This window comes from Lemur catta, chromosome 1 (genome assembly GCF_020740605.2).
Source record: "Lemur catta isolate mLemCat1 chromosome 1, mLemCat1.pri, whole genome shotgun sequence".
Lineage (NCBI taxonomy): Eukaryota > Metazoa > Chordata > Mammalia > Primates > Lemuridae > Lemur > Lemur catta.
In genome coordinates this window covers 216,599,066-216,613,608 of record NC_059128.1, presented here as the reverse complement: position 1 = coordinate 216,613,608, position 14,543 = coordinate 216,599,066, and the positions used below count along the sequence as shown (strand labels likewise).

Here is a 14,543-nt window from a genome sequence, read left to right as displayed (position 1 = left end):
CCCTTATGCCACTGTGATCCTGAAGGCATCAGAGCACCAGAAATTAGTGAAACACAGATTGAAAACTATCAAATGATGTCTAAGATTATCATTTAGATCCAAAATTCAGCAATTCTAATATTACTGGCAATATAGAATCCCATTTAGTTTCAGAACCGGATTTTTCCCAACATTGGAATGCATATACTCGGAGATGTCAAGGTTTGACTGAACCTAGGAGACAATATGGGGTACCCCACAGGGGGGTGGATAGGAAATCAGGAACTCTGGGAAATCCTCCCTCTATCTCAAGCTAGCTATGCCATACTAGCCCTCCACTTCCTTATCTGCAATGTAAATGTATTGAACTAGTTACACTTTAGTTTTCAACTCTACAATTCAGGCCATCTAGTCTGTCTGCTCCTCTTTGTGTGAGAATGCTTTGTGACTACTGCTTGTTTGTTTCATTAATTTATTTAGCAAACATTAACTGAGTATCTACCCAGGCATACTTCAGATATATTGCGGGTTCTGTTCCAGACTACCACAATAAAGTGAATATTGCAATAAAGCAAGTCACATGAATTTTCATGCTTTCTCAGAGCATATAAAAGTTATATTTACACTATACTGTCATCCTTTAAGTGTGCAATGACATTATGTGTAAAGGGACAATGTACATACTTTAATTAAAAATACTTTATTGCTAAAAAATGCCAACGATCGTCTGAGCCTTCTTTGAGTCCTAATCTTTTTGCTGGTGGAGGGTCTTGCCTTTATACTGATGGCTGCTGACTGATCAAGGTGATGGCTGTTGAAGGTTGGGGGGACCATGGCAATTTCTTAAAATAAGAAGACAGGAAAGTTTGTCACATCAATTGACTCTCCCTTTCATGAGAGATTTCTCTGTAGATTTCTCAATGCTGCTTATCACATGCGTTTTACCAACAATACAACTTCCAAACACAGAGTCTGTTCTCTCAAACCCTGCCACTGTTTTATCAACCAGGTTTATGTTATATTCTAAATCCATTGTTGTCATTTCAATGATGTTCACAGTATCTTCACCTGGAGCAGATACCATCTCAAGAAACCACTTTCCTTGCTCATCCATAAGGAGCAATTCCTAATTTGTTAAAATTTTATTATGAGATTGCAGAAATTCAGTCACATCTTCAGGATCCACTTATTTTATTTTATTTTTTTGAGACAGAGTCTTGTTCTGTCACCCCAGGTAGAGTGTAGTGGCGTCATCATAGCCTACTGCAACCTCAAACTCCTGGGCTCAAGTGATCATCTTGCTTCAGCCTCCTGAGTAGCTGGGATTACAGGCATGTATCTCTATTTTTTTAGTAGAGATGGGGTCATGCTCTAGCTCAAGCTGGTCTTGAACTCCTGAGCTCAAGCAATCCTCCTGCCTTGGCTTCCCAGAGTGCTAGGATTATAGGCGTGAGCCACCATGCCCAGCTCAGGCTCCAGTTCTAATTCTTGTTTTCTTGCTCTTTCCACCAGACCTGAAGTTCCTTCCTCCACTAAAGTTTTGAACCTCTCAAAGTTATTATACATGAGGGTTGGAATAAACTTCTTCCAAACTTCTGTTAATGCTGATGTTTTGACTTCTTCCTTTGAATCATGAATGTTCTTGGTGTATAGAACATTGAATCCTTCCCAGAAGTTTTTCAATTTTCTTTGCCCAGATCCAACAGAGGAATCACCACCTATGACAGGTATAGCCTTATGAAATACATTTCTGAAATAATAAGACTTAAAACTCAAAATTACACTTTGATCCATGGGCTGCAGCATGGGTGTTGTGTTAGCAGGCATGAAAACATTAATCTCCTAGTACACCTCCATCAGAGCTCTTGGGTGAAACAGATACATTGTCTGTGAGCACTAATATTTTGAAGGGAATCTTTTTTTTTCTCTGAGAAGCAGGTCTCAACAGTGGGCTTAAAATATTCAGTAAACCATACTATAAACAGATGTGCTGTCCTCCTAGCTTTGTTCTTTCATTTATGGAGCACAGGCAGAGTAGATATAGCATATTCTTAAGGGCCTTAGGATTTTTAGAATGGTAAATGTCATTGGCTTCAACTTAAAGTCACAATTTGAATTAGCCCCTAATAAGAGAGTCAACCTGCCCTTTGACTCTTTGAAGCCAGGCATTGACTACTCCTCTATAGCTATGAAAGTCCTGGATAGCATCTTCTTCCAGTAGAAGGCTGTTTTGTCGAAATTGAAAACGTGTTGTTTTGTGTAGCCACCTTCATCAGTTGTCTTAGCTAGGTCTTCTGGATCACTTGCTGTAGTTTCCACATTAACACTTCCACATTAACACTTGCTGCTTCACTTTGCATTTTTATGTTATACAGATAGCTTTTTTCATACAACCTCATGAAACAACCTACAGTAGTTTCAAACTTTTCTTCTGTAGCTTTCTCACCTCTCTTAGACATTATATAATTGAAGAGAGTTAGGGCATTGCTCTGCATTAGGCTTTGGCTTAAGGAAACGTTGTGGCTTGTTTGATCTCCTATCCAGACCATTCAAACTTTCTCTATATTAACAATAAGGCTGTTTCACTTTCTTAGGATTCATGTGTTCACTGGAGTAGCACTTTTAATTTCCTTCAAGAACTTTTCCTTTGCATTCACTACTTGGCTAATTGTTTGGTGCAAGAGGCCTAGCTTTTGGCCTTTCTCAGCTTTTGACATGCCTTCCTCACTAAGCTTAATCATTTTTAGCTTTTAAGTTAAAGTGAGGGATGTGTGAATCTTCCTTTTACTGGAACACTTAGAGGCCATTGTGCAGCTATTAACTGGGCTGTTATCAATATTGTTTTCTCTCAGGATATTAGGAGAGGGACAGAGATGGGAGAATAGCCAGCCGGTGGGGCAGTCAGAACACACAACATTATCAATTAAGTTTGAATACTTATATGGGTGTAGTTTGTGGCACCCCAAAACAGTTACAACAGTAATATCAAAAATCGCTGATCACTATTACCATAATAGATGTAATAAAAATAAAAATGTTTGAAATACTGCAAAAATTGCCAAAATGTGACACAGAGACACAAAGCTAGCACATACTGTTGGAAAAATGGTGCCAATAGACTTGCTTGATGCAGGATTGCCCCAAACCTTCCATTTTTAAAAAATACAATATTTTCAAAGAACAATAAAGTGAAGTGCAATAAAATAAGGTGTACCTATATGTGAAAAGCACATTTCTAGACCCTGGGGAGCCCATGATAATAAGAATTAAGTTTTTCATTGGAATTCACAGTTGGAAAGCAAATCTTATTTATAAACAGTTATAATAGCAGTTTAAAAGTTTCAAGCTGAAAAAGAAAGCTGGTGGAAAAAAACTGTAAGTTTGATTATTGAAAAAGAAAAGAACATTGCAAATAAATCAGTCAGGACTGGGAAAGCCCGTATTCTAAACAAATTTTTTTTGAGTAAATATTATGTGATCACACTGTGCTAGGTGCCAAAAATTTATTGTAAAATTGAATAAAAACAAAACAAAACAAAACCACAAGGGAAAAATTCTCTATTCAAATAAACCACATCCAAGACACATAAATTAAAAACATATAATAAAAAATTGCAAAACAATGAGCTAAATGCATCAACAGAGGAAAGAATATGGACACTAGTTCCACTTGCCAGTGAAGGTAAAGACGTTTCAGACGCAGTGATGTTGGAAAGATGAATGTTATCTCAGTTAAAGATAATAGCATGGCCAACCCAGGAGGTGTGAGAATCATGATATTTGGGGAACAGGAAATAATCCTATATGTTTGGAGTATGAGGAGCATGGGAGGAGTAAGGAAAGGTAGACTGAGCACAGGATGTGAAGGTCTGATAGGCTAGTTGGAGACATTTGAACTTAATTTATCAGCTATAGAGCCATAAACACTTCATAAGCAGGAGACTGTCATGTTCTGATCTTTACAAGATTCTGTGGTTGTGTGAGAAGGGCAGAATGGAGTGGGGGGACTCAAACTCAGGACCCAAGTTAGGAGGCTTTCATTAGTCCACAAAAGAGAAAACTACACACACACACACACACACACACACACACACACACACACACGCATGCACACACACATACAATTGACATGGTTCATTTACTCTGTGAATTGAAAGGAATTTCGTAGAAAATTTTCATCCAAGCCCTTTCAAGACAGATCACTTGTTCTAAATGGAGTGCTCGACAAAGAGCAATCTTGACTTTCTGTGCATTTTATTTCTGCTTTGTCATTGCAAGAGGTGAACAAAATATGTCTTGGTAGTTACTGGCTGGAACAGTTTGAAAGCTAAAGTCTCATGGGAGTGATTAAACTTTTTTTTTCACCTAATGGATAAAAATAGAATAAAAAGTCCCATAATGCTGCTGATTCTTTTGTAGTGAGTGCTTCCTGGCCAACCAAAGTAATCTCTCAATAAATGTGAGTTTGGAAAGAAACTGGACTGGAAATGCAACTCTGATTCCTGGTTCAATTTTAAGTTTTGAGACCACCACACTGTGGCCTATCACCACCATCAACCTTATTACTGTAGCATTTGTCTTTTCAAAGGGAAAGCCATTTCGAAAACCCATCTATACAAACTGTGAGTATATGAAGTTTAATTTTTCTTTATGAATATTTTCCCATTCTCTCACTTACCTTGGAGTTGCAACTCACTGGCGAAGTGACAGGCTGGGGAGGAAAAAATTGCATTACTCTAAAATGATTGTTGAATGTAATGGTCATAGGTGGTACAGCCCATGCGTAGAAACCTTCTCATTTGCAGATATGTGTAGACACTATTCAAAAGTCACATGAGTCCCATCCTATTGTAAGTCAACAAAATCATTTTAACACATACATGTATGTATATCATGCAATAGTTTCAGTATTTCAGTATTATAAGTAATGCTGTGAAAAAACATACTTGTATAAATCACTTTAACCTAGTTTCTTTTTTCCTTAGGATAACCAAAGTAAATTTTTTGGTGAAAGCATGTGACAATGTGAAGGTTTTAGATACACAATTTAAGTTGCCTTCTAAAAAGTTTGTGCCAATTTTAACTCCTATCAGCAGTTTTTAAGAGAGTTTGCATCATAATAGTACATGGAGTACTATACTAAAAAATAAAAGTTTGCAGATATGATAAGATATTTTAAATGGTATCTCATTTGGTTTTAATTTGCATTTCTTTGATCAGCAGTGAGGATGAACATATTTTCATGTTATTAACCATTTCGTCTTCTGTGAATTGTGTCTGTTTACATTTTTATCTTATTTTTTTCTGTTGAATTATTATTTTTCTCATGTGTTTGCATGAGATTTTGTGTGTGTGTGTGTGTGTGATTTTATCCATTGCCTTTGTGTGCAGAAGGTTTTTCCTAATTATGAAATAGGATAGATAATCACATTTGGTTTTTAAATTTTCTTTAATGCTTTTAAAATCTAATGTTATAATAATTTTGGTGTATAGTTTGAAGTAGGGATCAAAAAAGTTTATCCAACTAGTCAACTAGTTTTACTAGCAGATTTTATTGACTATTCAGTATTTAATATTCATTTCATTCATTTATTTCCCAACTGAATATAATACCACCTATATCATATCTATATTTGTATATACATTTGTGGATTTCTATATATAATTCATATTATGTAAGTTCATATATTATATTTATATATATTTAATTAATTTATTTCCCGACTATCTTTTCCGTTTCTAGTATGTGAGCCTGTTCTTGATTTAGCACTATACTTTAAAAATTACAGTTTTACAATAAGTTTTATTTAGTAAGTGTCAAGGTTAGTATATCCTCCTTACTCTTCCTTTTTCAAAATTGCTTTCTTTATTTCCTGTTCATTCTTCCAGATAAACTCTATAATCAATTGTCAGGCTTTTAAAAAGTCTACTTTGGGATTTTGATATTTTGGGAAGAATTTACATGTTTACACAACATAGTCTTTTCATTTAGGAACATGTCATATCTTCTCAATATTATGAATGACTTTTCCCCATTATATTCTCTAACTGGTTATCACTAATACATGGGAGATATATAGTGTCGTTTATATTTACTTTCTACCCAGAATTCTTCTCTTTCCTATTAATCCTTGAGTCTCAAGTGTTCTAGAAAAACAATTATTATCATCTGCAAGTAATAATGTTTCTTTTTCTTTTTCAATAGTCAAATTGCTTATTTCTATTTTCTGTTTTAGCTTACAGTCCAGAATTTGTAGGTCAATATTAAGCAACAGCAGATAGTTCTGCTCCTTAATAAGAATACTTCTAGTAGTTTTCTCTTGTAAATGTGACTGAACAGTGGTTCAAAAACAGACATCATGAAAAGAAAGTACTCTTCTATTTCCAATTAATAGAGTATTTTTAAAAATCAAGAATGAGAGATGTATTTTATCAAATGGCTTTCTATTATCTACTGACATGATTATACTTTTTCCTACTTTGACCTATTGCTAAAATGCATTATGTTAATATACTTATTATTAAATCATCTTCATATTCTTGACAGATCCTACTTTTTGTGGTGGAATATACTTTTACTAAATTAAATTTTATCTCTTTTATGTCTACATTTAATGTGAGATTAGTCTGAAATTTTTTGTGTAATGTTTTGTTAGGTTTGGATATTAGACTTGGAAACTCTATGACCATCTTTCCTCTGGAAAAATTTATACAAAGGAATCAACTATTCCTTGTTCATTTGCAAGAACCCACTAGAATGCTTTCTTTGAAAGAATTACTTAAGGGTTAATTAGTTTATTTTGTATGTAAAACATTTTTAAAAAGATATATTTTTGCCAGATAATTGCATTTCGTTGAAATTATAAAGTCTTAGCATCAAGTTTTGGGTGATATTTTCTTATATTTTTTAATGTCTTTTGTAATTCTTAATATATTCACATCCTAAATATGTGTTATATTTTATTATTATCAGAAATATATTTTTACTAATTCTCTTTAATGAACTAGCTCTCAGATTTAATAATTCTGCATTTTTTTTTTTTTTGAGACAGAGTCTCACTCTGTTGCCCAGGCTAGAGTGCCGTGGCATCAGCCCAGCTCGCAGCAACCTCAAACTCCTGGGCTCAAGTAATCCTCCTGCCTCAGCCTCCTGAGTAGCTGGGACAACAGGCATGCACAACCATGCCTGGCTGATTTTTTCTGTATATTTTTAGTTGTCCAGCTAATTTCTTTCTATATTTTTTCTAGTAGAGACGGGGTCTCACTCTTGCTCAGAATGGTCTTGAACTCCTGAGCTCAAACCATCTGCCCACCTCAGCCCAGAGTGCTAGGATTACAGGTGTCAACCACTGCATCTGGTCAGCATGTTTTTTTTTTTATTTTCTAATGTATTAATTTTGTTTTCTCCATTTTTCCATCTTCTTACTTGGACTATTTTTAATGTTTGTATTGAAAAATTCATGTATTTTCTTTCATTCTTCTGAAATTGGAAAGATATTCAAGGCCAATAACTATAGTTTTGGCTACATTATTTACATTTTCATATGTCTCTAATTATGAATTTTCTCTTTGACCCAATAATTTTCAGAATAGTGATTTTAATTTTTAAGAGGGAGAGGATTTTGTTTTCATGCTCCTACTATTATTTTTCTCAGTAGTCCACAAATACAGGCTTGATTTTCTTTTTGACCCAACAGATTTTTAGAACTGTGTTTTTTGTTTGTACATTGGGAGTGACATTTTATTTAAATTTGGCTAATAATTTCTAGTTTTATTGTGATGATCAGACAATCTATCTTTTAAAATTTCTGCTTTGGAGAAATTACTGAAGTTTTGCACATCATATAGCATAAATTCTATCCTCTAATATTCTAAATAAGTTATATATATTAGAAAAGTAGGTCTAGTTTCTCTTCTTAAGCGAGAAATGTACATTTATTATATTAAACCAGTTTCAGCAGTTATATTATTCAAATTCTCTCTGTTCTCGCCTCACTTTTTAAATAGCTGTTTTGTTGAAGGTTTTGAGAGTATGGTAAGGTCTTCCTCTAATTTTATATTTCTTATAAACTTCTTTCTAAATTTCCTACAATTCTTCCAAATTTTGATACAGTCTTTATAAATTTGATACAGTGATTATAAATTATTAATACATTTTACAAGAAGAATATATTTGTTGGCTAGAACTTTAATTTTAGTAGTAGCTACAAAGTCCTTTTATATAAACTGAGTGAATTAGAGGTAGATTAGTTATATGATATTGACTTAAAGCTTGTCAGTAAACTCAAACCTTTATGCCAAACATAACTGATAATTTTAAATGAAAAAATTTTATAAACAAATATTTTAACAAAGGAAATCTTGTAATAAATCATATACTCTCATGGTTAAGTCAAAAGTCCTTGGACCTACTATTAAAATATACAAGCAAGTTTATTGTGATATAACAGAAAATCTTTGCCCTTCTTAACAGCCTTTGTCAGAAGCTCAATTTTATGATAAGATATAGAAAAAATATAGATTTAATTTTTTATGGAAACAAATGTGAATATTCACTAACCCTTTTCTGAGAACAAGCTGTAATGGTTTGCCCAGAGCTTGTCTTTCCAAATCACCTGCATCAACATAGTACTACTTGCTCAGGTTTCCTCATCAGCAGCAACTAACCAAGGAGGGAAAACATCCACTTCAATTCTTCATTACCTTTTTCAGTCAAGAGGGCATTATAATTGTGTTCCCACACTGCTCATTTGTGTACAGGCCTGGCTTCCTTTTCGGATCATTTGTCTGAGGACAGAGTGATGTGCTCAGCACTCAGTCCAGTTGCTAGTGAGGACCAGGCCTTCATCAGAATGGATCTTTGAGACTTCTTCTTATTCTCAGCTTCTGGCTCCCTGGGACTTGGAAGCAATGAAATAAATGAAAAATTCACACAGCCATCTCTCGGGAATCTTCTTATCACCAAGTTCCTAAGATTGCTTTCTTTTGGGAGTTGAAATTCCCACTTCTCTTCTCCCTGCCTCATACCCTTCCCAAGCAAGCTTAGCTGTTCTTCTGAGAGGTGCTGCATTTAGTTGTGTACATAAAGTGAGGCATGGATGAATATTGAGGGTAGGTGTAGGTGCTTGAGGGTGAAAAACGAACTCTGGTGGCTTCAACAATAGGGCCTGCTATAGAGGGACAATTGCCTCAGACTTCTGGCAGGTATCGACCTATATAGAGCATGGAGTGAGGGGTGGAGTAGACCACCAACACTGCATACATGAGGTGCAGAGAGTATAAGAGAAAACCTATTAATTGCTTATAATGTTGAGGATTATAAGAACCATTTATATCATAGCAACACTGATTAAATGCTACTGTTTTGTCCTGAACGTGATGATCCTATCGAAAACATTTTTAAGGCGTCATTTGTTAAGTGCTCTGCTGTTAAAAGCTCTGACAGACACAGGAGTGGATGGGGTTGGGGGATAAGAACAGCAACGTTGGCACAGTGAATTCCAGGAAACTTAGCTCCCCAAATTGAAACAATTTGGGCAGATTGGAAAGAAGGACCTCACCAGATGTAAATGCTCACTTATTTTTTCAAGTCAGAATCCCAGAGAATCAGATACAAAAGTCACTTCCAAATGTTTGCAGAGAATAAGCTTCAGTGGCTTGCCCAGAACTTGCAAAGTTCTTACAGATCATGCAAAGCAGAGTATGATATATACCATATGAAATAAAGTTTTATAAGACAAAATTAGAGATCTTTGAAAACAAAGTGATATTTGAACTGGGCTCTTTAAGAAAAATTGGAGCATGTCAAGACAGGAAGAATATCCTCTACACAGGGTATTTTGTGAACAAAGACACAGAAGCTGGAAAGCGTTGGTCCTCTGTGGAAGCTGCAGGTATTGTAGTTTACCTTTCCTATTGTATATGAGAAAGAGTAGTCAGAGATCAGTTCAGAAAGGCTGACTGGGACCAGATTGTGGAGCACCTTGAATGTCAATCAAAGATCCTTGGACTTTATTCTCTAGGCAACGAAGAACATGACATGGTGCCGAGAGGACTGACTGTTCATCCCATGCGTGCACGACTCACTAGACATGTGGTGATTATGTGCATGGGCATTCCTTTATGGAGGTCACTGCAACACATTTGGTTAACAGTCTTCTACACTCAGACATTCAAGGGAAGATTCTAAGATATCACCTTTGTCTTATGAGCATTAGAACATATTTTAAAACATATGAGTATATATCAAAACATCTGAAGATATATCTGGTATTTGCCCAACAGAGATAATTGATTCTGCAATGTGTGCCAAATTATGTGAAACATTCTTTTAGCATCTAAAAATAATGTTTGGTGTCTTTTTAGATTTATTTTCATTTCTGCTGCTATCCGCCTTGGGCCTCACAATTTTCATTCTGTTTTCTGATTTTCAAGATATATACCATGGAATGGAGGTAAGCGGTATTCATTGGCACATCTGGCATGACTCATGTGTGCCATGGACCATATTTGCATTATAATTCACAAATCAATTATTGCCATAGTCTCTCTGGCCACCAAATATTGTGAGGCTATTTCTATATGAAAGAGCAAGTAATATATTTGGATTTCATATATGCTAGCCTCTAATTGTTTTCATATGATTAGTATTATCAACTGGGTATGTTTATGCTGTTCACACCTGAAATATTATGTTTGGACCCTTTATTCTGCTGTTATGCCAATACAATAAAATTGATGCATTAATGAAATAATTCTTCAACTGTAATTTTTTAAATATACAGTAGAAATCCTTTATAATATGGTTATGAAGGGAGAGAAAAAAGGAGAAATTATAGAACAATCACATTCTGTCCAACATTGAATGGATGGAGTTTTATCAATGGCCATCATTTGATTCAGGGTTCCTGGGTTAAAACTAAATTCATCAAGAGGTTATTGAACCAATTCTTGGGCCCCTATTATGTGAGGAACAAAAGACAGAGAAGGATTGGCTCCTGACCTCCAAGCTATAGTTTTGTTGTGAAGATGAGCCATACTTAAGTGAATGATGAAATGGCCACCTGCAGCCATCCATACTTGAAGAGAGGGTAAAGCTAGAGAGAACTGGGAGGAATACAGGAAGGAGGGGCTATCACTGTGGATTATGGCTGTTTATCATGGTAGGCTTCCTGGAGGAGATGCAACTTTATCTGGGCCCAAAAGGATAGGCTGGATTTTGCTAGGTAGGAGGTAGGGATATTCCCAATCAGAACAAGCCTAAGCACAAACAGAGAGGACTAAAAGTGCCTCTTTTGTCTTGGAAATGCAAAAGAATGTAGGCTCTAAAATTCAAAGGTAAGGTTTGCTTCGCAAAGTGCTAGATGATTGACTAAAACTGAGGCCATGTGCTGTGGAGTATGAGGAACAAAAATAAAGAATAAAGGAAGGCATGGGTGGAACATTCATCTATTTAGCAAACATTATGGAGCTCCAGAGTGTTATTGGTACTAGGGTTACAAAGATGGGTAAGATGCAGTCATTGCTCTCAAGTAGTTCAGAAGCTAAGAGGAAAAGCCATCACACAAGTAAATAATTCCAAATTAAGTGCCTTCCAGGCCAAGGGATGGATAAGAGATCTTTTGGATCAGTGTGGTAGTAGCAGTGAGAGAAAAGGCCAGGTTCCCTGTTAGAATCTGACCCACCTTCTCCAAACAACCATTCCAGCCAGTACACTGTATTTCACAATCCTGATAAAGACTATCTCCACGCAGGGAAAAAAATGACAAAGTATTAATTTGAAATAACCCATATCAAGATAGGGATGAGAAGTAAAAGTGAGCATTTAGACATTATGGAGGGTCTGTGGGGTACTTCTCAAGGGAGCTCAGTCCTACACACAGGTAACCATCTATATTCTATTGGTGGAGAAGGTCAGAGAAAGGGCTTGTCTTTTGCTATGAATGCTGTCATGGAAAGTTGTAGTTCTCGCACCTATTAAGTAAGTGCATTTAATGTACCCTTCGATCCTTAAAATCCTGTGAGTTTGGAGGGTTCAACTTTCATGAAGCCATTAGAATTAAGGCTGGGAACATTCATTCAGAAAATCTGCACCTAGTCTCAATCAAAATAAACTCACATTTCTCTGTCCCCCTTAAAGAATGAATTTTAAGTAGGTTTTGCTTTACGAGAATTAAAAGTAGTATTATTAGATGATTTACTCTTAGCCTTCTTCCCTCTGTTTGAAAGATAAAAATGAAGAGAGACGCACAGGTTCCAAAGTGTCTTGTCTCACATTGGTGATCCAGAGCACATTTCTTGATAGACACAGGGAGTAGAGGGAGCACAGCCCAAGAAGCAGTCAGTTCTCTTTGAATCCTGGCTCTGCCATTTACTTATTGGCTTTAAGTCCTTCCATTTTCTCATCTGTAAAGTGGAGAAAGTAACCCTCACCCTCCAAGCTAAGAGAGTTATAAATATATAAAGTAAAATAATTATTTTTTCAAAGTATAAGGTGTGCAAAATGTAATAGTGGTATATTTCTTTTTTCAACAGTTCATCCCAACCATAACATCATGGAGGGTTTTGATTTTGGTAGTAGCCTTCATCCAGTTCTGTGTGGCTTTCTTTGTAGAGGTAAAGTAATTTCTATATGGCTCTTATTATTTTTCTGGGAAAATAAACAAATAAAGGGTCTCATTCTCAACAGATGCTCATTTTTTAGAACAACCACTTTGGTCCCCCCAAATTATAGTTATTCAAGGTTTGTCAAAATGGTACATTGTTCCTCTCATTGAGGGAAATTTCTTGGAGAATGATTTAAACTTCTTTGAAGGCTGCATAGAAATGCTTCCAATAGCTTCAGCATAGAAAGGAAAACATCAAATTAACTCTAGTTTTGCTTCACATGAAGGCATTGTATTGTACTTTTCTAATATTCTCAGCAATTGAGTAGAGACTAGACCAGGTGATCTTCTAGTTCTAAAATTCAGTGAGACCTTTTAAAGTGAAGAACCATCTTTAGGAAAGTTTTTCTAAGAAAGAGAGGAACCCATTGCTCATTCTAGTGGAATTCCTACCCTAGGAGGTTTTCCCCTATAGTATTTGTTTTCTACCCAGTGTCACTAAATGACTTTAACCACTCTGTAAAAGGCTCAGTTGCTATCTTTTTAAAGGGAGAATTTAAAAAATTCATGTAAGCACCTTGGGAAAAGGGATCAACCACATTTTTTAAAAATATGTACAAATATCTCATTGTATACAATTAAGTGTAAAATTTCTCATACCCTTTATCTCAGGAATTCCATTTTTGAGACTGTATTTTTAAAAATAACCCCAAAAGAGAGAATAAAACTACACGTACAAAGGTGTTCATCATATTATCTATAATAGCAAAGTATTAGACTCAACTTACCTGTTGTAGAGATGATTGTTTAAACAATTGAAGAAATGCTATACACTCATTAAAAATAATTGTTAAGAAGACTGTAGCTGTGCTCTTACCACAATAAAAAATTTAAAAAAGACTATAGCTACATAGAAACTGTGTATAACAGAAAGTCTGGTATGAACAAAAGTGCAATGCAACATTTGGCCAATTTCAGGATTATAAACGTATAAAAATTGCGTGGGCATGTGAACTAAAAAAAACACTTAAAATGGAAAACAAAAACCATTTGATTTCTAGAGTTCACCCTTTCATCTAACAAACCTTTATTTAGCACCTTCTACATGGCAGGCGGCAAGTAGCAGGACGCATGGTGGATTTTTTCTTTTCTTGATTTTGAGTACACTATTATTGTTATCATTTTAGTCTGACAGTAAAATAATCCTAAGTGAATCACTAGCCGGGATTTAACGAGGAATTCTGTGGAAATGAGCGGCTGTAAGCTTTTGGCAAATTTCTGTGAACCCAAGTACCCTTTCACTTTTGAAGGAATAGAAATCAGGGGACTTGAGGAAGGAGCGGTGGGGGCAGAAGCAGTGAGCACATCTCAGGGAAAGGCCAGCTGCCGTGGGCAAGTACAAGATAGTTCATTGTTTTTCCCACCTGATTTTCCAGGATGCCATCCTTCAAAATCGAGAGCTCTGGCTGTTGATCAAGAAAAAATTTGGATTCTACTCTAAAAGTCAATATAGGTACTGGCAAAAAAAGCTGGCAGAGGACGCTACCTGGCCTCCCACAAACAGGACAGATTATTCAGGTGACGGCAAAAATGGATTCTACATCAACGGAGGCTATGAAAGCCATGAACAGAATCCAAAGCGAAAACTCGAACTGGGAGGCCAAACCACAGAACAGCATTTTTGGACCAGACTTTAATCAGAATTATTGTCATACATGCTGAACAGCCTCATCTTTTTCCCCCAAATTAAAACATGGTGGAGAAGTAATGATTGTCTCACCTTTCTTTTCTCTATTTGAGCATTCAAAGCATGTTTTCCAATGTACAAAGGACCTTAGATATGCTTATTTTGCAACAAAGGACCTTAGATATGCTTATTTTGACTGTATCCTTTACCATTGAGAGAAAAAATGCATTTTTCTGGATTATTTTTTAATAAACTTTATTCATATTGTATAG

At 35.6% G+C, this 14,543-nt stretch overlaps 1 protein-coding gene across 1 annotated transcript in view; it reads left to right on the top strand.

Annotated features, from left to right (window-relative positions):
• ATP13A5 (ATPase 13A5) overlaps nt 1-14,543 on the top strand; it is a 105,416-nt gene extending 90,873 nt beyond the window's left edge. The window contains exons 27-30 of the mRNA XM_045539947.1: nt 4,399-4,601; nt 10,345-10,433; nt 12,514-12,594; nt 14,021-14,543. Of these exons, the coding sequence (XP_045395903.1) occupies nt 4,399-4,601; nt 10,345-10,433; nt 12,514-12,594; nt 14,021-14,281 (634 nt within the window). The 3' untranslated portion in view covers nt 14,282-14,543. The remainder of the gene's footprint in view (nt 1-4,398; nt 4,602-10,344; nt 10,434-12,513; nt 12,595-14,020) is intronic.